This window comes from Giraffa tippelskirchi, chromosome 4 (assembly GCF_054371585.1).
Source record: "Giraffa tippelskirchi isolate mGirTip1 chromosome 4, T2T-mGirTip1v1.2.pri, whole genome shotgun sequence".
Taxonomy (NCBI): Eukaryota; Metazoa; Chordata; class Mammalia; order Artiodactyla; family Giraffidae; genus Giraffa; species Giraffa tippelskirchi.
The window spans coordinates 195,712,667-195,732,638 of NC_137278.1; the positions used below are offsets into that span (position 1 = coordinate 195,712,667).

General features: G+C 44.7%; 1 protein-coding gene across 7 annotated transcripts in view; it reads left to right on the forward strand.

Moving 5' to 3' along the window:
• The first annotated feature begins 12,574 nt into the window (after positions 1 to 12,574).
• LOC145544788 (antigen WC1.1) overlaps positions 12,575 to 19,972 on the forward strand; it is a 62,003-nt gene continuing 54,605 nt past the window's right edge. For all 7 annotated transcript variants that reach the window (XM_081587993.1, XM_081587994.1, XM_081587995.1 and 4 more), the window contains exons 1-2: positions 12,575 to 12,702; positions 18,879 to 19,199. In XM_081587993.1, coding sequence (XP_081444119.1) covers positions 12,630 to 12,702; positions 18,879 to 19,199 — 394 coding nt within the window. In that variant the 5' untranslated portion in view covers positions 12,575 to 12,629. The remainder of the gene's footprint in view (positions 12,703 to 18,878; positions 19,200 to 19,972) is intronic.

Below are 19,972 nucleotides of genomic sequence, written 5' to 3' on the forward strand. Positions count from 1 at the left end.
TCTCTTTAAGAAAATTAAAGATAGCAAGGGAACATTTCATGCAAAGATGGGCTCGATAAAGGACAGAAATGGTATGGACCTAACAGAAGCAGAAGATATTAAGAAGAGGTGGCAAAAATACACCTAAGAACTATACAAAAAAGATCTTCACGACCCAGATAATCATTATCGAACGATCACACACCTAGAGCCAGACATCCTGGAATGCAAAGTCAAGTGGGCCTTAGGAAGTGTCAGTAGAAACAAAGCTAGTGGAGGTGGTGGAATCCCAGTTGAGCTCTTTCAAATCCTGAAAGATGATGCTGTGAAAGTGCTGCACTCAATATGCCAGCAAATTTGGAAAACTCAGCAGTGACCACAGGACTTGAAAAGGTCTGTTTTCATTCCAATCCCAAAGAAAGGCAATGCCAAAAAATGCTTAAACTATTGCACAATTGCATTCATCTCACATTGCTAGCAAAGTAATGCTCAAAATTCTCCAAGCTAGGCTTCAACAGTACGTGAACTGTGAACCTCCAGATGTTCAAGCTGGATTTAGAAAGGGCAGAGGAACCAGAGCTCAAATTGCCAACATCTGTTGGATCATCGAAAAAGCAAGAGAGTTACAGAAAAACATCTATTTCTGCTTTATTGACTATACCAAAGCCTTTGACTGTGTGGATCAAAACAAACTCTGGAAAATTCTTCAAGAGATGGGAATATCAGACCACCTGATCTGCCTCTTGAGAAATCTATATGCAGGTCAAGAAGCAACAGTTAGAGCTGGACATGGAGCAAGAGACTGGGTCCAAATAGGGAAAGGAGTACATCAAGGCTGTGTATTGTCACCCTGCTTATTTAACTTATATGCAGAGTACATCATGAGAAACGCTGAGCTGGATGAAGCACAACCTCGAATCAAGATTGCTGGGAGAAATATCAATAAATTCAGATAGGCAGATGACACCACCCTTATGGCAGAAAGTGAAGAACTAAAGAGCCTCTTGATGAAGGTGAAAGAGGAGAAGGAAAAAGTTGACTTAAAGGTCAACATTCAGAAAACTAAGATTATGGCATCTGGTGCCATCACTTCATGGCAAATACATGGGGAAACAGTGGAAACAGTGACAGACTTTATTTTTAGGGGCTCCCAAATCACTGCAGATGGTGACTACAGCCATAAAATTAAATGATGCTTGCTCCTTGGAAGAAAAGTTATGACCAACCTAGACAGGATATTAAAAAGCAGAGACATTTCTTTGCCAACAAATGTCTGTGCAGTCAAAGCTATGGGTTTTCCAGTAGTCATGCACAGATGTGAGAGTTGGACTATAAAGAAAGCTGAGAACTAAAAAACTGATGCTTTTGAATTGTGGTGTTGGAGAAGACTCTTGAGGGTCCTTTGGACAGCAGAGAGATCCAACCAGTCCATCCTAAAGTAAATCAGTCCTAAATATTCATTGGAAGGACTGAGTCTGAAGCTGAAACTCCAATACTTTGGCTACATGATGTGAAGAACTGACTCATTTGAAAAGTCCCTGATGCTAGGAAAGATTGAAGGCAGGAGGAGAAGGGGATGAGAGAGGATGAGATGGTTGGATGGCATCACTGACTCACTGGACATGAGTTAGAGTAAACTCTGGGAGTTGGTGAGGGACAGGGAGGCCTGGCATGCTGCAGTCTGTGGGGTTGCAAAGAGTCAGACACGACTGAGCGACTGAACTGAACTGAACTGATAGAGAAAAGTATTTCATTACTGGATATACAATACAAAGAGAGGTAAATTCTGATATCAAAAACAAAATGTGTAGAAGTGGATAAAAATGTAGAGGTTTTGTATGTCATTGAAATTAATTTGTTATCAGTGTAGTATATACTGTTGTGTCTATAAGATGTTTTACGTGAACTATCTGGCAACAAAAATGTAAATACCTATAGTGGAGTCACAAAAAGAGAAGATAATCAAAGTGCACCATTACCAAAACTATCAGTTCACAATTCTAACTGTTGTACAGAATAGCTGAGTTGTCCTGGTCTCTATTGCATCTTTCAAGATCAGCCCAAGAGGACTTTCCTTTCACAAAGTCAAAGACAAATTAAGCTGTTTGTTATTTTAAGCCAAAGAACTCTTTCCGCACCTCATCTCCTTTCTTATGTCATACAGACAGTGTAGCTACACTTCTTTAATCACAAATTTTCTTCCTGTGATATTGCTGTGTGATTTTAATTAAAAAACTGCCAAATGATATTTAAATCATATGAATACCCTGTCTCCTCAGTCGGGTTTGATTAAGACTTAATAAGAAGCCACATATTAGTACCTTATGGTTTGTCTTGTGTATCCTTAGAGATAGAGATTTGCAGTGTTCATTGTGACATATTTGTTGGTGATAAGCTGCTTGTTTCTGAAAATCAAATTTTGCCTTGTTAATTGCTGCAAACATTTGCCTTTAATGCAAAAATATTAGCTAAATGATGTTCTCAGAAACATTTCTTTATATTTAAGACAATTTCTCTTCAACATTTAGTACAATGCCATTCAGCCATTCAATAAATGTTAGCTGAGCATCTATTAAGTTACAGAGAGGGGAAATACAGAGCTTATACACAGGTATAGGCCTCACTTCAATCTGGTCCCTGGCAGGGCCTCAGGAGATGCCTGCAGCCTTCAAGAGCCTTGGTTAGCATGCCCATACGGAGAAGGATTCGATGATAAGGAAAAGAGAATCTGTTCACAGACTTTTTGATGTTCAAGGAGGAACACATTTTGCTGTATTTCCAGTGTTCTTAGGTTGGGGTGCCCGCAGGACTCTGCTGCACCAAAGCTCCATGTGCAGTAGAGCATCAGTTCATAGAGTTTGAGTCTGAGCAACCACTCAGACTTTGAACTCTGAGTGCCACCCCAGAGGCACTAACCTTAAATTTAAGTGGTTTAGGAGTCACCACCCACAAGAACTCAATAGGTCTGCAGTTGGTAATTACATCAATTCTGAGCAGAGGTGAATTAATCATGAAGTTAATGAAGCTTGTTCTTCAGAACCTCTCCTTGAACCAGCCCCTTCCAAGTCCTGAGGGGTGCCCTAGGGCTGTGGTTGAAACGGAGCAGGACTTTATGATCCTTGCCCCCACTGCCCGCCGCCCCCCACACCATGTCTTCTGCCTGCCTTTTGCCTGTGGAAAACTTTAGTCAAAGAACAAGATTAATCACAGAAATGAGAAACATGGAAACAAAGGAAAACAGTCAAAGGAGGCTAAGTAATAATAATGTACTCATTAAGCACAGTCAAGGGCCTTTAGTTCTTTCTCAAGGGTTATAGATAATATTCTGAGCCATATCCTGTGAGCTGTCTTATAAACACAAAGCACCATATGGAGTAGTTAACTACACGATGACCATACTGTACCTAGGACTTGAGCATCCACAATTCTGAGAACTGACCATAAAGAAATGTGAACAAGTACACTCAAGAACGGAAGATTAACTGTACCTAAAACAACCAATGGATGTTTTGTATGATATCACCGACTCGATGGACATGAGTCTGAGCAAGTTCTGGGGCGTGCTGCAGTCCATGGGGTCGCAAAGAGTCAGACATGACTGAGTGACTGAACTGAATTGAAAACAACCAAGATGATGCTAGTCAAACCACTGATGACTAATTTGGAAATGACTGTACTGTTTCTGCATGTAACCTTCCCTACCCCAACTCTATCTATAAAAGCTCTCACCCTCTGCTTGTCATGGGGGGTGGAAGTTGGACTTTGAACAGAGGTCTGCCACCCTCCTCACCAGTTGTTGGCATGTGAAATAAAGCAAACTTTCTTTTCTACCGACCTGGCCTGTTTACTGGCTTTTAAGCAGTGAGCAGCCGGACCCAACACACATACGTTTCCTTAACATGTTCACAAGGAGATAGGCTTTGAATATGACATTTTCTTCGGCTGAGGGAAAAAAAATTCAGCAAAATTATATCTTACCCAAAGGTGAAGAAGTGAATTAACTACATGGAGCACTATATCTAGGAATCAGATTTGTTCAGGAAATCAAGAAGAAACTGAAGAAGTTTAGAAAGTACATGCTGCCTTTTCATTAGTACAGGATTGGTGGAAAGTAAAATTAAGATCAAAGATGATGAACTGACTAACTCAGAGCAAAGAAGAGCTGTTTAAGGATGAAGGTCAGTCAAGATGCTAAGAGACAAATTTGGGAAACTGAACCTGACTGTCAGCACAGATGATATAAAGGGAACAGGAGATGTACCAGGGGCGGGTGCTCTTAAACAGGACTTAGATCTAGTGGTTAGTCAGTCAGAGATGGTGACTGAGAACCAACCAAGCCCAACACGGGAAGCCAGGTGAGACCTGAGGGAGCAGCTTGGGATGAAGGCACAGAAGGAAGAGGAGATCCAGGAAAGTACCTGCTTCACGTGACAGATTCTGTCTTCTTTTCAAGTCTCTCTCCTTTGGATCTACCAGAATAGACTCTGTTTTGCTACTGGAACTGCTGCTGCTGCTGCTAAGTCACTTCAGTCGTGTCCGACTCTGTGCGACCCCATAGACGGCAGCTCACCAGGCTCCCCCGTCCCTGGGATTCTCCAGGCAAGAACACTGGAGTGGGTTGCCATTTCCTTCTCCAATGCGTGAAAGTGAAAAGTGAAAGTGAAGTCGCTCAGTTGTGTCCGACCCTTAGTGACCCCATGGACCCCCTACCAGGCTCCTCCGTCCATGGGATTTTCCAGGCAAGAGTACTGGAGTGGGTTGCCATTGTCTTCTCTGGGCTACTGGAACTACTGACCCCCAAATCTCAGAAGCAACACATACATGCATACACACATTCATTACCAACCTACAAATGTACCGTGGTCAGTGAGGCACCATCAGCTTGCATGTGCACCATTTGGAACACACAGCTTCTGGGGCAGAAAAGAGAGAGACTAGAGAGTTACACGGGGTTTTCATGCCTCCACTCGGAAGAGACACATGTGACACCACCCACGTTTCGTTGGCCAGAATGAGTCACTGGGAGCTAGAAAAACAGCTATTTGATGAGTATTATTGTCGATGCCACATCCTTGATAGCAATGCTTTTGGTTTTTTTCTTGCCTTGGTAAAGTTTCTGAGGTACAGCTTTGTGCAGAAATTAAATGTGGTTGGACCCTCCCCAGAGTGAGATTTGAAAAAGGCATTTTCTATCTGGTTCTTTTGTCTGATGTGTCTCCAACTCCTTACTCCACTTCAGTCTGTGCCAAGTGGGATTAGTCAGATTTGTGTCTCCCCTGTCCCTTTCCTGCTCAGTATCATTAACTCAGGGTGATTTTCAGCATTTGTTCATGCATTCATTTCTTTATTTATCCACTATTTGTTAAGCTCTTTCTGTGTGTCTTTACTTGACTTTAAGGAGATATTGAAGAATAAGACACAATACTTGCTCTCAAGAAGCCCCCACTTAAGAGACAGTGGACAAGGTTTTATAGATTCAATAGACACAGTGGTAATTTTGAGCTGGAGGAATTAGAAAGACTTCACGGAGGTGACAACTCTGTGCATTTAAAAACGAGAAGATGTGTGAGTTTTCTTTCTGTAGTGGGCTTAAAAATGTGTCCTCTAGAATTCGAATTTACATAGATGTAATATACTCTATTTTTATCATTGATTTCATCTTGTGCACTAGCAAGGGATGTTTGTGTGGATTGAAAGTTCCATAAAGTTAACACAGACTCTCCTATTTAAAATTTGTCCCTCAACTTAGCTCGGGTTCATTGTGATAACTGTCTTGTCATTTCTAGTTCAAGCTCCTTGCTGAGACTGGTTTTCCTCTATTTAAGAAGGTACTTTCTTGTCTCTCTTCCCACAGATGGTGTCTGGGGTGGGAGGGTACCTTCTTGTCTCTCCTCCCACAGATGGTGTCTGGGGTGGGAGGGCTTCTTCCTTTCCAACAGCAGGGAAGGGTCCTTGGTCTGCATGCTCTCCACTTAGAATCTGCTTGTCTTTGATTTAGTAGCTTTGATCTGGTCTGGTCTCTGGGTATCTGATGTTGCACTATGGAGGAATGAATGAAGCCAGTTCAGTACCACGTTCTTTGTTTGATGTTTCTGGTTATAGACTGTAAAGGGCTGAACAGAGATGATGGGCTGGACCTCAGCCAGCTCATGACCTTGCTTTCCTTTATGCCCTTGTGATGAACTGGTCTTTGGTAAAGGAGTCTTTACGAACCCTGGTCCCATCCATACAAGGAACACAGATGGTGAAGGGGGTCTCCAACGCTTTGGTGTAACAACTTATTTAATAATATCCCTTTAGAGTTGTACACCTCTTTTTTAATTAAAACATATTTTGTATTTTAGTCACTCTGATTGGTCCTGAGGAAATGTTTCTCAAGCAAGCAGGTTTAATTATTAACTTTCCTAGCAAAGAGATGACTGAACCTCTGACCACCATTTTCTCATGGTGATTTGGGAATAATAATGCTACATGTTGTATTGCTTTACAATCCATAAGGACAAATAGTTAGCCTAAGTAAAAGAAGAAGATTTTTTCTGCTTTTTACTTCTGCACTTCTAATTCAACAGGGAAGATTTTGCATTTTTTTTATAACAAAATTTCTTCCTGTTACAGTTGTGTGTGGTTTGAATTGAAAATGTGCCAGATGATAAATACATAAACATCCTGACCACGTGGCCATATCTGATTAAGACCAGAACAGGAGGCTTCATGGCCTTCACCTGTCAGTGAGCTGTGGTTTGTCTTCTTCATCTTTGGATATACAAAGAAACTTGCAGATTTTATACATGTTTAGAACTGGCTCTCTAAGCACTGTTCTTGTACTCGGGCTAGGCTGTTTCTAGATATTGCAATTTATGGCATTCATTGCAGGAAGGGGTTGAAGTGAACCATATATAGCTCATACCATTTAATAGTGTTGAAATATCATTAAAACAAATGACGCAGCTTGCATTGTGCTGTTACTTCCTCACAACAAGTTAAATTATTTCTCAAAAGATTTCTTTTTGATTGAAATGATTTGTGTAAAATACCAAGCTGACATTCACTCATTCAGGTATACAAGAGGCATCATTTATGATTTTTAGTTAGCCAAGCATTGGGGGTATGGAGGTGAATTAGACACAAAATATTTTACAAAGTAACATTTGAGTTTATAAAGTAAAATGAGCAAGTAAACAACTTAATTCACAAAAGGTCACCAGTGGTAAGGTCGAGGTTCTTGAGCAGTTGCATGTAGCGCAGAGAGAAGGGGTGATGTGTGGAAGACTCACAACTCTAATCGGCACCAATGACCATCACAGCATGTGGTTCCTGGGAGAGTTCTGACAGCCGCAGCCAAGGCTCCAGGCATCAGAATTGAATTCCTGTTCTAGAGCCCTGGGATTCCTGTGATGAGATGGTGGGAGATGCCCTAACACAGCTTCTCTGCTACTACCGTGTGTGTGTGTGTGTTAGTCACTCAGTAATGACTAACTCTTTGCGACCACATGGACTGTAGCCCCTCCAGGCTCCTCTGTCCATGGGATTTCCCAGACAAGAATTCTGAAATGGGTTGTCATTTCCTTCTCCAGAGGATCTTCCTGACCGAGAGATCAAACTCAGATCTCCTGCATTGTCAGTCAGTTCAGTTCAGTTCAGTCGCTCAGTCGTGTCCGACTCTTTGCGACCCCATGAACTGCAGCACGCCAGGCCTCTCTGTCCATCACCAACTCCCGGAGTCCACCCAAACCCATGTTCATCGAGTCGGTGATGCCATCCAACCATCTCATCCTCTGTCGTCCCTTTCTCCTCCCGCCCCCAATCCTACCCAGCATTAGGGTCTTTTCCAATGAGTCAACCCTTCGCATGAGGTGGCCAAAGTATTGGAGTTTCAGCTTCAACATCAGACCTTCCAATGAACACCCAGGATTGATCTCTTTTAGGATGGATTGATTGGATCTCCTTGCAGTCCAAGGGGCTCTCAAGAGTCTTCTCCAACACCACAGCTCAAAAGCATCAATTCTGCGGCGCTCAGCTTTCTTCACCGTCCAACTCTCACATCCGTACATGACCACTGGAAAAACCATAGCCTTGACTAGACGGACTTTTGTTGGCAAAGTAATGTCTCTGCTTTTCAATATGCTATCTAGGTTGGCCATAACCTTCCTTCCAAGGAGTAAGCGTCTTTTAATTTCATGGCTGCAGTCACCATCAGCAGTGATTCTGGAGCCCAAAAAAATAAAGTCTGACACTGTTTCCACTGTTTCCCCATCTATTCCCCATGGAGTGATGGGACCAGATGCCATGATCTTAGTTTTCTGAACGTTGAGCTTTAAGCCAACTTTTTCACTCTCCTCCTTCACCTTCATCAAGAAGCTCTTTAGTTCTTCTTCACTTTCTGCCATGAGGGTGGTGTCATCCGCATATCTGAGGTTATTGATATTTCTCCCGGCAATCTTGATTCCAGCTTGTGTTTCTTCCAGCCCATCGTTTCTCATGATGTACTCTGCATAGAAGTTAAATAAGCAGAGTGACAAGATACAGCCTTGACGTACTCTTTTTCCTATTTGGAACCAGTCTGTTGTTCCATGTCCAGTTCTAACTGTTGCTTCCTGACCTGCATACAGGTTTCTCAAGAGACAGGTCAGATGGTCTGGTATTCCCATCTCTTTCAGAATTTTCCACAGTTTATTGTGATCCACACAGTCAAAGGCTTTCGCATAGTCAATAAAGCAGAAATAGATGTTTTCCTGGAATTCTCTTGCTTTTTCGATGATCCAGCAGATATTGGCAATTTGATCTCTGGTTCCTCTGCCTTTTCTAAAACCAGCTTGAACATCTGGAAGTTCACGGTTCACGTATTGCTGAAGCCTGGCTTGGAGAATTTTGAGCATTACTTTACTAGCATGTGAGTTGAGTGCAATTGTGTGGTAGTTTGAGCATTCTTTGGCATTGCCTTTCTTTGGGATTGGAACGAAAACTGACCTTTTCCAGTCCTGTGGCCACTGCTGAGTTTTCCAAATTTGCTGGCATATCGAGTGCAGCATTTTCACAGCATCACCTTTGAGGATTTGAAATAGCTCAACTGGAATTCCATCACCTCCACTAGCTTTGTTCGTAGTGATGCTTTCCAAGGCCCACTTGACTTCGCATTCCAGGATGTCTGGCTCTAGGTGAGTGATCACACTATCGTGATTATCTGGGTCGTGAAGATCTTTTTTGTACAGTTCTGTGTATTCTTGCCATCTCTTCTTAATATCTTCTGCTTCTGTTAGGTCCATGTCATTTCTGTCCTTTATCGAGCCTATCTTTGCATGAAATGTTCCTTTGGTATCTCTAATTTTCTTGAAGAGATCTCTAGTCTTTCCCAATCTGTTGTTTTCCTCTATTTCTTTGCACTGATCGCTGAGGAAGGCTTTCTTATCTCTCCTTGCTATTCTTTGGAACTCTGCATTGTAGGCAGATTCTTTACCATATGAACCATCAGTAAAGCAAGTTAACAGTCGTACATAATACTCCTACTATGTACTACTGTTCTTGCCTGGAAAATTCCTTGGACAGAGGAACCTGGCATGGGGTCACAAGGTGTCGGCCACGACTGAGCAAATTAGCATCAGCACATGTACTACTGTTAACTAGTGTTATAATATCACATACTAATGCCAACTCACTTAATCCTCACCAAAATCAGTCATCTGGGCACGAACATAACCCTCCTTTTACTAATCAGAAAGTGTAAGAACCCTGTTCAAGGTCCACACTTGGCGTGTGGCTAAACTGTGAGTCAAGACCAGGCAGTCTGGCTCTCGAGTCTATTCTCCTGACTTCTGTACTGCACTCTCTAAAGCTCATTGTGGATAAAGCTGGGTTAGTGTCCTGCCTAAAGCTTTCCTCCTTCAAATCTTTGATGAGACTGGACACTGAGATTTACTTATGTGTCAGAGAAGATGTAGCTTGATCTGAGGGTGAGTTGGTCCATGTTGACCCTGCACCCCCATCTCTGGGGTAGAGGGTGCTGTGAGGACAGCCTTACAGCCCTGAGTTTGCTGTGCTCCTTATAGCCCATTCCTTCCTATAAAGGGACTGGAGCCCCTAACAACGTCTTACCTCCATCCTGAGGCAAGACCATGTATATCCGGTTCACTAAATGCATCCCTGTGTCACCCTGTAGGAGGGATGACTGGACCTCAGGAAGCACGTCCTGTGTTCTAGGTGTCTAGCTGATGGTGTCTGGTGATGGTGTGGAGTCCATAACTGGGTAAAGAATGATGACTCTGGGCCTAGAGGGAGTAGAGCATAAATTCTAAGTGACTGAGCAGATCCTGGTATTACTTCAGCAACTGAATTTAAATTTTGGTTTTGATATTTAGAATAAGTTTTTATCATTAATGTGTTAAAGGTCCAGTTATAGAAGGAGATGGAGTCAGGTACAGTCATGGGGCTTGAGAGTGAGAGGACCAGATGACAAGGAAGTGAGACTTGTATAAATAATGGGTAAATATTAGCATATTTAGAGGAAGAAAAGCATGTATCCAATTGTTTTTTTCTCCCAAGTCTCAAGTAGGAAGGATGGGCATGGCAAGACAGAGAGGTTGTGTCTGCTGACAGGGATGAGGGGTCCCTCTGGTGGGGAATATGACAGGGCTGTGGACTAACCTGCAGCTGCCCTCAGTGTTGGCCCTACTGAGACCTTAAGGTGGGCCACGGGTGGCTCATGAAGCTGTCTCAGAACTCTGGTAGGGACTCTGGGGCCTGGGTGTCACAGATGCTTCCTTCCACATCTGTGCTGAAAAGATGGAGTCAGGATGAGGGGGCCTCAGGGTGGGCTTGTGTGAACCACAGGGCTGCATCATGGCAATCTTGAGCCTGAGGGGGCATGAGGAATGGGGGCAGCACATTAGTGACCTTGAATTTCGATGGGGGCGCTCTATCTTGCATCCCTTATGGCCCCCCTCAGTCTCTCTATTCATCCCAGGCTACCTTCTGGGGGAGCATCTGGGAACTTCTCTGATGAGTGGAAACAGAACAAGGCAGCAATGGCTACACTGGATATCATCCCTTCTGCTTGTATCTGTCCCATCAACCCACCTGAGATTTCATTCTTGCCGCCACCTTTCTTCTTAAATGTAGAATAGAGGAGGTGGGTTCATTGGTGGTTTCAGGCAGCAGGAGCCCCCTTCTCTTCTCTGCTTCACTCACCCCTTCTTTGTCCCCTGCCTGCAGCTATCATGTAGCAGAAGACTTTCTATTTCCTCATCTCTCTGGAGCTGTTCCCTTAAATTATATTTTGTGTCTTCTTTAGTTATGGTTTATAATACAAATGTACTCTGAATCTTATCAAGCCATATTCTCAGCATATAAAGGGGGTACATGTGAAGTTTAGAAAACTTTAGTCTTTCTAAACTATAATTTTCTTTTTGTTTTCGTTGCTTAGTCACTTAGTCGTGTCCAACTCATTTTGACAAGATGGACTGTAGCCAGCCAGGCCCTTCTGTCCATGGAATTCTCCAGGCAAGAATACTGGAATGGGTTGCTATTTCCTTCTCCAGGGGAGCTTCCTGACCCAGGGATCGAATCCACGTCTCTTGCTTTGTGGGCAGATTCTTTACTGCTGAGCCATCACTGAAGCCCCATGTTTTCTTCTAGAGATCCCTGCTCCTATTTTGGTGGGCTAGAGTTGAATGACGACTCCTCCTTTCTCTTTGTTTCGTTTAATAGCAATCTCTTTCTCTCTGTCAGCATCATTTAGTGACAAGCTGAAAGAGATACTTCACATAAAATGAAATGCAATAAAGGGAAAGGGATTTAACATGCCTGAATGTCCCTATAGGGAACCCGCCTGCCAATGCAGGAGACGTGGGTTTGATCCTTGAGTCAGAAAGATCCCTTTACAAGGAAATGGCAACCCCCTCCAATATTCTTGCCTGGGAAATCTATTGGACAGAGGAGGCTGGCAAGCTACAGTCCATGGGTTGCAAAGAGTCAGACACAACTGAGCATGCAGGCACGTGCTCCAGGACCCAGTCCAGATCATTCTGAGAAGGGGGAAAAGACATGCAATCTGATCCCCCCAACTTGATGGGTCTCACTTCATGCCTTCACAGTCACCTGTGAATTCCTGTTCTCCTGGCCCTCATTTTCTGCTGACCTGATAAATATTCTTGTATTTCAAGACTTCTTGTAGTTCTCTGCTTCCACCCTGAGCTCAGTGCCGAGCTCAGTGCCGGGGGAAAATCAATACTTGATTCTACAAAAGTTATTCTCCACAGGTCAACAGATCCCACACCCAGACCCTGTGAGATCTCACAGTCTGCAGATGTCGACCAGGGTGATTAGGAGAGAGAAAGGCACTCATGGTTTTTGATGCACCTTTTCTATCCCAGTCCCAGTCATGGGGCCCGGCTCTCAGGACCACAGAAGCAGGAGGTCAAAGGACCGTGTTGCTCATATAAGGAGATGTGGAAGATTCAGAAGCTCATTGGTGTTTGAGCTTCAGAAAGGGGCAGATGCAGCCTCCGATAGTGCCTGAAATGGTGAAAGGTGTTGCTATTGGCTCTCAGGAGGGAGGATGTAGGGGGTGGTCTATATAGACCCCGGTCGGCACCCTGACGCCACCTCACAGGCTGATTCTGCAGCTGGGACTGTGATCTTGGGGACGTGGGGTCAGGATGGCTCTGAGCAGACACCTCTCCCTCCAAGGACTCTGTGTCCTCCTCCTCGGCACCATGGTGGGTGGTCAAGGTAAGAGCTGCCCCGCTGTCCTGGGTCCATAGCAGGGAGTGGATGCCTTGGTGAAGGGAAAGGTATCTGGAGTTGTGGAGCCGAGTCTCAGTGTTTTTGACTGAAAAGGAGCCACGCTGACTGTGAATACTGGTCCTTCTCCTGGGGGTCCACTGGTTGTAGTGGCAGATTTTACAGAGCAGTGAGGTTTGGTCTGGACCGAGCTGGGTCAGCCTGAGTCCCCTCCACTGTCTCCCTTGTTCTCATGGAGCTTCTAGGAGTCCCTGTGGCTCCCAGTGTGTGGAAGGTCCAGCAACTAACTGACCTCAGCTGGAACTTTGGACTCTTCCCACACGCTGCACATGCCTGGTGTGTGAGCACTGCCCCGGGTCCCTGTGTTTCCTATGTCTTCATTCCTGTAGGCTCTGTGATTGTGTGTGTGTATGTGTGCAGGTGAGGAGTATGTGAGGGTGTGTGTGTGTGAGGGTATGAAGAGTGTGTGTGTGTGTGAGGAGTGTGTGAGGGTGTATGTGTGTGTGAAGAGATTGTGTGTGTGAGGGTGTGAAGAGTGTATGTGTTTGTGAAGTGTGTGAGTAGTGTGCAAGTGATGTATGGAGGTGTGTGAGGAGTAAGTGTGGGTGAGTCAGGGTGTGTGAGGAGAGTGTGAGGCTGTGTGTGTGTGTGTGTGTGTGTGTGAGGGGAAGTGGAGCCTGTCTGTGTGAGAGGAATGGAGCTGCTGAGCAAGGACTGAGTCTGTTGATCTGTGAAGCACACGGTGTCCACAGGGCTGTATGTTATGGCCGCTGCATGTATCTGGATCAGAGGTAATCGTACACCTGCCTGCCTCTCTCTGGCTCCTCTCCCCCATCTCTCAGGCTCCCCTCTGCTTGTTGCCGTGTCTGCCTAGCACTGGGCTCTGTGAGAGGCTCTGCCTGCTGGCCTCACCTGTTCCCACCAGGTGTCCATTAGGGCTAGCAAAGAAGCCTCCAGCCAGGAGAGGGGACCTCTTGTCTGTTCAGTTGCTCAGTCGTGTCCGACTCTTTGCAACTCCATGGACCGCAGCACTCCAAGCCTCCCTGTCCATCACCAACTCCCGGAGTCTACCCAAACTCATGTCCATTGAGTCAGTGATGCCATCCAACCATCTTATCCTCTGTCGTCCCCTTCTCCTCCCACCTTCAATCTTTCCCAGCATCAGGGTCTTTTTAAATGAGTCAGCTCTTCGCATCAGGTGGCCAAAGTATCGGAGTTTCAGCTTCAACATCAGTCCTTCCAATGAATCACTTGTCCCTCTTGTCTGTAAAGATCAGTTGATGTGCAGCCCCACGTGTGTAAGTTCCCAAGTCCCTGCCCTGGTCCCCATGACTTGTTTCCCGATGTGCTGGGTGCCTGGGTTGGTCCTTTCCCCTCCCAGGAGTTGCTGTGACTCTGTAGGGAGCACTTTCTCTCGTGCCTTCTCCAATCCCTCCCTAGGAGCTGCTGTCCACTCAGTGGGAATGGAGTATGTTATCAATCCTTTTGTCGTGGTCTGCGGAGAAGGCAATGGCACCCCACTCCAATAATCCTGCCTGGAAAATCCCATGGACGGAGGAGCCTGGTAGGCTACAGTCCATGCAGTCACTAAGAGTCGGACACGACTGAGCAACTTCACTTTCACTTTTCCCTTTCATGCACTGGAGAAGGAAATGGCAATCCACTCCAGTATTCTTGCCTGGAGAATCTCAGGGACGGCGGAGCCTGGTGGGCTGCCGTCTATGGGGTCGCACAGAGTCGGACACGACTGAAGCGACTTAGCAGCAGCAGCAAGTTTTTTTTTGGACAAATCCGCTGGTCTCCTTAGGGGAGTTCTCTTGCATGACAGAATTTTTTTCTTCTCTTTAGACCTTTAAAATTCTCTCTTTGTCTTTGCATTTGGACAGTTTATTCTGTGAGTCTTGGAGAAGGTTGTTTTGGATTGAAATTTTGGGGTGACTTATTAGCCTCTTGAACCTAGATGTCCAGATCTTTCGCCAGGTTTGGAAATTCACAGCTGGTCTTTCTTTCTTTTTTAATTATTTATTTTTGGCTGTGCTAGGTCTCCTTGCTGCATGCAGGCTTTCTCTAGTTGCGGTAAGCAGGGGCTACTCTTCGCTGCAGTGCACAGACTTCTCACTGCGGTGGCTTCTCTTGCTGTAGACCACAGGCTCTAGGTGCACAGGTTTCAGTAGCTGTAGCACACTGGCTTAGTTGTTCTGTGGCATGTAGAATCTTCTTGGACCAGGGATTGAACTGATGTCCCCTGCATTTGCAGGTGGATTCTTAACCACTACACCACCAGGGAAGTCCTCAGCTCTTAATTCTTTCTTCTTCACTACTTCTGCTGTGACTCCAGTCCATACATTGTTTCTCTTTATGGTGTCCATAGTTCCCACTGGATTTCTATATTCCTTTCATTCTCTTTTGGCTCCTCTATTTGGATGCCGTCAACTGATCTTTCTTCTAACTCATTGATTCTTTTTTCTTTTTCTTTCCCTTGGTCAAGTCTGTTGTTGAATCTCTGTTTTAAATTCTTCAATTTACTCATTGTATTGTGCATGTTAAGTCGCCTCAGTCAAGTCTGACTCTTTGTGACCCCATGGACTGTAGCCCACCAGGCTCCTCTGTGCATGGGATTCTCCAGACAAGAATACTGAAGTGGATTACCATGCACTCCTCTAGGGGATCTTCCAGACCCAGGGATTGAACCTGAGTCTCTTACATTTCCTGCACTTGCAGACAGGTTCTTTACCACAAGTGCCACCTGGGAAGCCCATTCATTTATTATTCAGCTTCAAAATATCTGGTTGAAGAATTGAAGAAGTGAAAGTCACTCAGTCATGTCTGACTCTTTGTGACCCCATGGATACACAGTCCATGGAATTCTCCATGCCTTACTGGAGTGGGTAGTCTTTCCCTTCTCCAGGGGATCTTCCCAACCCAAGGATCGAACCCAGGTCTCCCGCATTGCAGGTGGATTTTTACCAGCTGAGCCACGAGGGAAGACCAAGATACGGGAATGGGTAGCCTACCCCTTCTGCAGCGTATATTCCAGATCCAGGAATTGAACCGGGGTCTCCTGCATTGCAGGCGGATTCTTTACCACTGAGCTATCAGAGAGCTGCAAAATATCTGGTTAGTTCTTTTTTAAAAAAACATTTTATATGTCTTTTTGCTCTTCTTATTTTATTTGTATCCTTTTCCTGGTATCATTAAATATTTGAGTTCTCTTGGAACTCTCTGAGCATCATTTGAAGTATTATTTGGATTTCTTAGTCAGGCATTTCCTGGATCTCCATTACTTTGACCAGGTTACAGGAGGTTTAATGCATTCTTTTGGTGGGATTTTGTTTCCCCGATTCTTCTTGATGTCTTATTCTCTTGTAGATGTCTGCACATTTAAAAAAGCAGTCACCTCTACCAGAATCTATGTCCTGATTTCAGTACAGAAAGCCTTTCACCTCTGGATAGGAGAACACTGGAATGTACTCCAGGGTGCCAAGTGCAGAGACACAAGGTGGCACTGAGTCTGGGAGGGCATGAGACCCGTTAGGCTCAGGCTGCTGACATTCACAGCATTGACAACTGTGTGCTGTTTCACAAGTGTTGCAGGGGGCCTACCGTCACTGGAATGGTTGTTGGTGTCCTCAACAGCACCTCTGGTTCCAAAGCCTAGGGATCATGACCAGCAGTGGTGGTGGCCAGAGCCAATGGTGTGTACACATTTGGCTTTGGGGGTCTGTTGCAAGTGCCTCTGTGGGGGAGATGATGGTTGCAGGTGCTCATGTTGTGGGAAGGCCTAGGAAGGCAGCAAAGGCCAAGACCAACAATGGCTCATTGCTCAAACTCATGTCCATTGAGTTGGTGATGCAATCAAACCATCTGATCCTGTGCTGCTCTTCTCCTTTTCTTTCAGTCTTTCCCAGCATCAGAGGCTTTTCCAATGAGTCAGCTCTCTGTATCATGTGGCCAAAGTATTGTAGCTTCAGCTCCAGCATCAGTCCTTTCAATCAACATTCAGGATTGATTCCCTTTAGGATTGACTGGTTTGATCTTGCTGTCCAAAGAACTCTCAAGAGTCTTCTCTAGCACTACTGTTTGAAAGCATCCATTCTTCGGTGCTCAGCCTTCTTTATGGTCCAACTCTCACATTCATACATGACTACTGGAAACCATCATCTGTGCTGGTTATTAATTCTTTCAGGGGTAAAATCTGCTGCATCTGTCTGCAGAGCAGGCCACTATGAACTGTGATTTCTCCTGCCATGTGGTTGTTATTGGTCCTTGGCTCTTCTTTCTTATGCCTAGCCATCTCTATAAGACTGGCTCAGCTTTGCAGGTCTGTGGGAAGTGAACCTGAAGCAGGACTTTCATATGGTGCCCCCAAAGTCTTGGGACACTGGTTATTCAGCCTGCTCTTACCCTCCTGGTGAGAGGAACTCTCCTGGAACTCTTGGCACTGAGTGATGCTGGTTTGAAGGATGGAATGATGCCACTAAAATGACAGTGTCTTGCCATGGTCAAACTTCTTGAGTACTCCAGATCTTTCTGGAGCTGTATTAATTACTGATCACTGTCTAACTTTTGGTCTTTTTTAAGAGAATGGAGGCTGCTGTCTCCTACATCAGTATTTTGATAATGGCACATTTAAGGTCTTTATTCTTTGAGAGAATATTTTTGAGTGTAGAATTTTAGATTGGCATATTTTTTTCTCTCAGTAAATCTAAGGCTTCAATTTACTCTACCCTGGCATCTCTTTTTGTTCTTGGGTATTTAGATGTTAGTATAGATGTTTCTCAATTTTATATACCTAGTGTTTATCTTAGTATTTTTCTTTGTCAATTTTCTGCTGTTATTTTCCATTTTAGTAAAAGTAAGCTAGGTGTGTTATAGTAACAAAACCCCCAAATTTATCCTTATATGACAGGTTCTGTTTACTTTGACAGGACTTCTGCTATCATAATTCTTCAAGCACTCAGTTTGTTGAATGCTCCACCACTTTCTTATGCTCCCACTACAACACAAGGCTGTAGTATTTGCTGCGGTAGAAAAACATACTGGCTCTTAAATCTTTCTATGTGGAAGTGACATCATTCGTTCTCCCACTTCATTGAATGAGCCAGATAACATGGTTATGCTTAACTTCAAACAGGCAAGGAAGTATTACTATTTCCATGTGCTCATAAAAAGAGAATTTTAAATGTTGCTGAACCAGTCCATCCTAAAGGAAATCAGTCCTGAATTTTCATTGGAAGGACTGATGCTGAAGTTGAAAGTCCAATACTTTCGCCACCTGATGCAAAGAACTGACTCATTTGAAAAGACCCTGATCCTGGGGAAAATTGAAGGTGGGAGGAGAAGGGGGTGACAGAGGATGAGATGCCTGCATGGCATCACTGACTTAATGGCTATGAGTTTGGGTAAACTCTGGGAGTTGGTAATGGACAGGGAGGCCTGGCGTACTGCAGTCCATGGGGTCTCAAAGAATCGGACACGACTGAGCGACTGAACTGAACTGAAATGAACACTAGTATTGTCTCCATCTATGATGTTCCTACAAATGAACTCCTTTTTACATGCAGAAACCAGAGTCATCTTATGACTTAATTGCTAAAGTGACATCTGATCACCTTTGTTAAATTCCATTTGTTAGATGCATGTTACTAGGTACATTGGAGTGTGGAATTACACGAAGACATGAACACCAGATGGCAGGAATAACCAGGACATTTTGGAGCCTGTTACCCCAGCCCTCTGTTCCTAAGCTGGATGAGATGCTCCCTATGGACAGGGAAGGAGAGGGAGGATTCTTCCCTGGGTCCCGGGCCATGAGCTGTAACTGAGATGGGGAAGCTGGGCCTTAGTAGCCTTGGGCACAGCTACAGGGAGGGCAGCATCCAGAGTCTCTGAAGGCCTGTCCTCGGTTGTGTCCCTGGAGCTGGTTTTACAGGCTCCTAAGAAATACCTGGTACCTCCCTTCCTGCTCCGTGTTCAGGAAGAGCACGGAGCTATCACTGGGAGCTTCAAGTTGACCATGGTGGGAATGTTTATACCACAGAGGTCAGGAAATACTATATCCCATGCACTATTTTGCTCCTCAGAGAGGTAACATTTTAAATACTTATACCACTGCAAGTCTCCTAAAATCTTTCCTGTGTCCTGTGTCTGTGTCTCTTTTGCAGCTCTGGAGCTGAGGTTGAAGGATGGAGCCCACCGCTGTGAGGGCAGAGTGGAAGTGAAGCACCAAGGAGAATGGGGCACAGTGGATGATGACAACTGGAGCTTGAAGGATGCATCTGTAGTGTGCAGACAGCTGGGGTGTGGAGCTGCCGTTGATATTCCTGGAGGGTCTCATTTTGGACGAGGACTTGGCCCCATTTGGCTTTTGTATGCTTCATGTGAAGGGGCAGAGTCAACTGTCAGTGACTGTAGGCATTCTAATATTAAAGACTATCGTAATAATAGCTATACCCATGACTGGGATGCTGGAGTAGTCTGCTCAGGTAAGTTCTGTCTGGTCTGTGTGGGGATCTCTAGCAGGAAAAGCGTCTGTCTTATTACCAGAATGACTCGAGATTACAGATACAGCCTTTAGAATATACTTGGGTGAAGGGTCTTTGTTATGTGTCACAGGAGGCAGAGGTGAGGTCAAAAGTTTCACACAGATACAGCTTCTGGGTTCGACCTCTGTGACATAGTCTCATCATCGTAATTGTTCTGTATTCTTTGACTGGTCAGTAGGGTGTGGCTACATTGTTGGGAGAGGGGGTCATAGGAGATCTGTAGGCAACAAGGTTTATCATACTCATAGGTCCTAAAAGTCAGAGTCACCACACTCCATCAGGTTGGTATGTGGGGGATGTGCCAATAGAAGAGGCTCAACCAAGCAATGGTGACCCCAGAGGGCATGTGAAGACCCATGGACAAGTGACAATATTGGAAGTCATGGTTCAGTTACACAAGGAAAAGTTGTGAGAGAAATTCAATGGTGCATTTAAATGTCCCTAGGTCACAGTCAGAGGAGGCCAGAAGTGGGACTTGTGGTAGGGAAAAGTCTCATCACACTGGTGCACCTGATTAACCGAATGGGGAGCTAACATCACATTTGCAGGGATGTTGAGGGAACAGGAAAATGAAGTCTTGAAGTTTACAACACAGTAGCTGAAGCACATCACGTTTAAGAGGCAGTGAAGCTAAGAGTTCATGGGGTTCTCAAGGCAAGAATACTGAAGTGGTTTGCCTTTCCTTCTCCAGTGGACCATGTCTTGTCAGTACT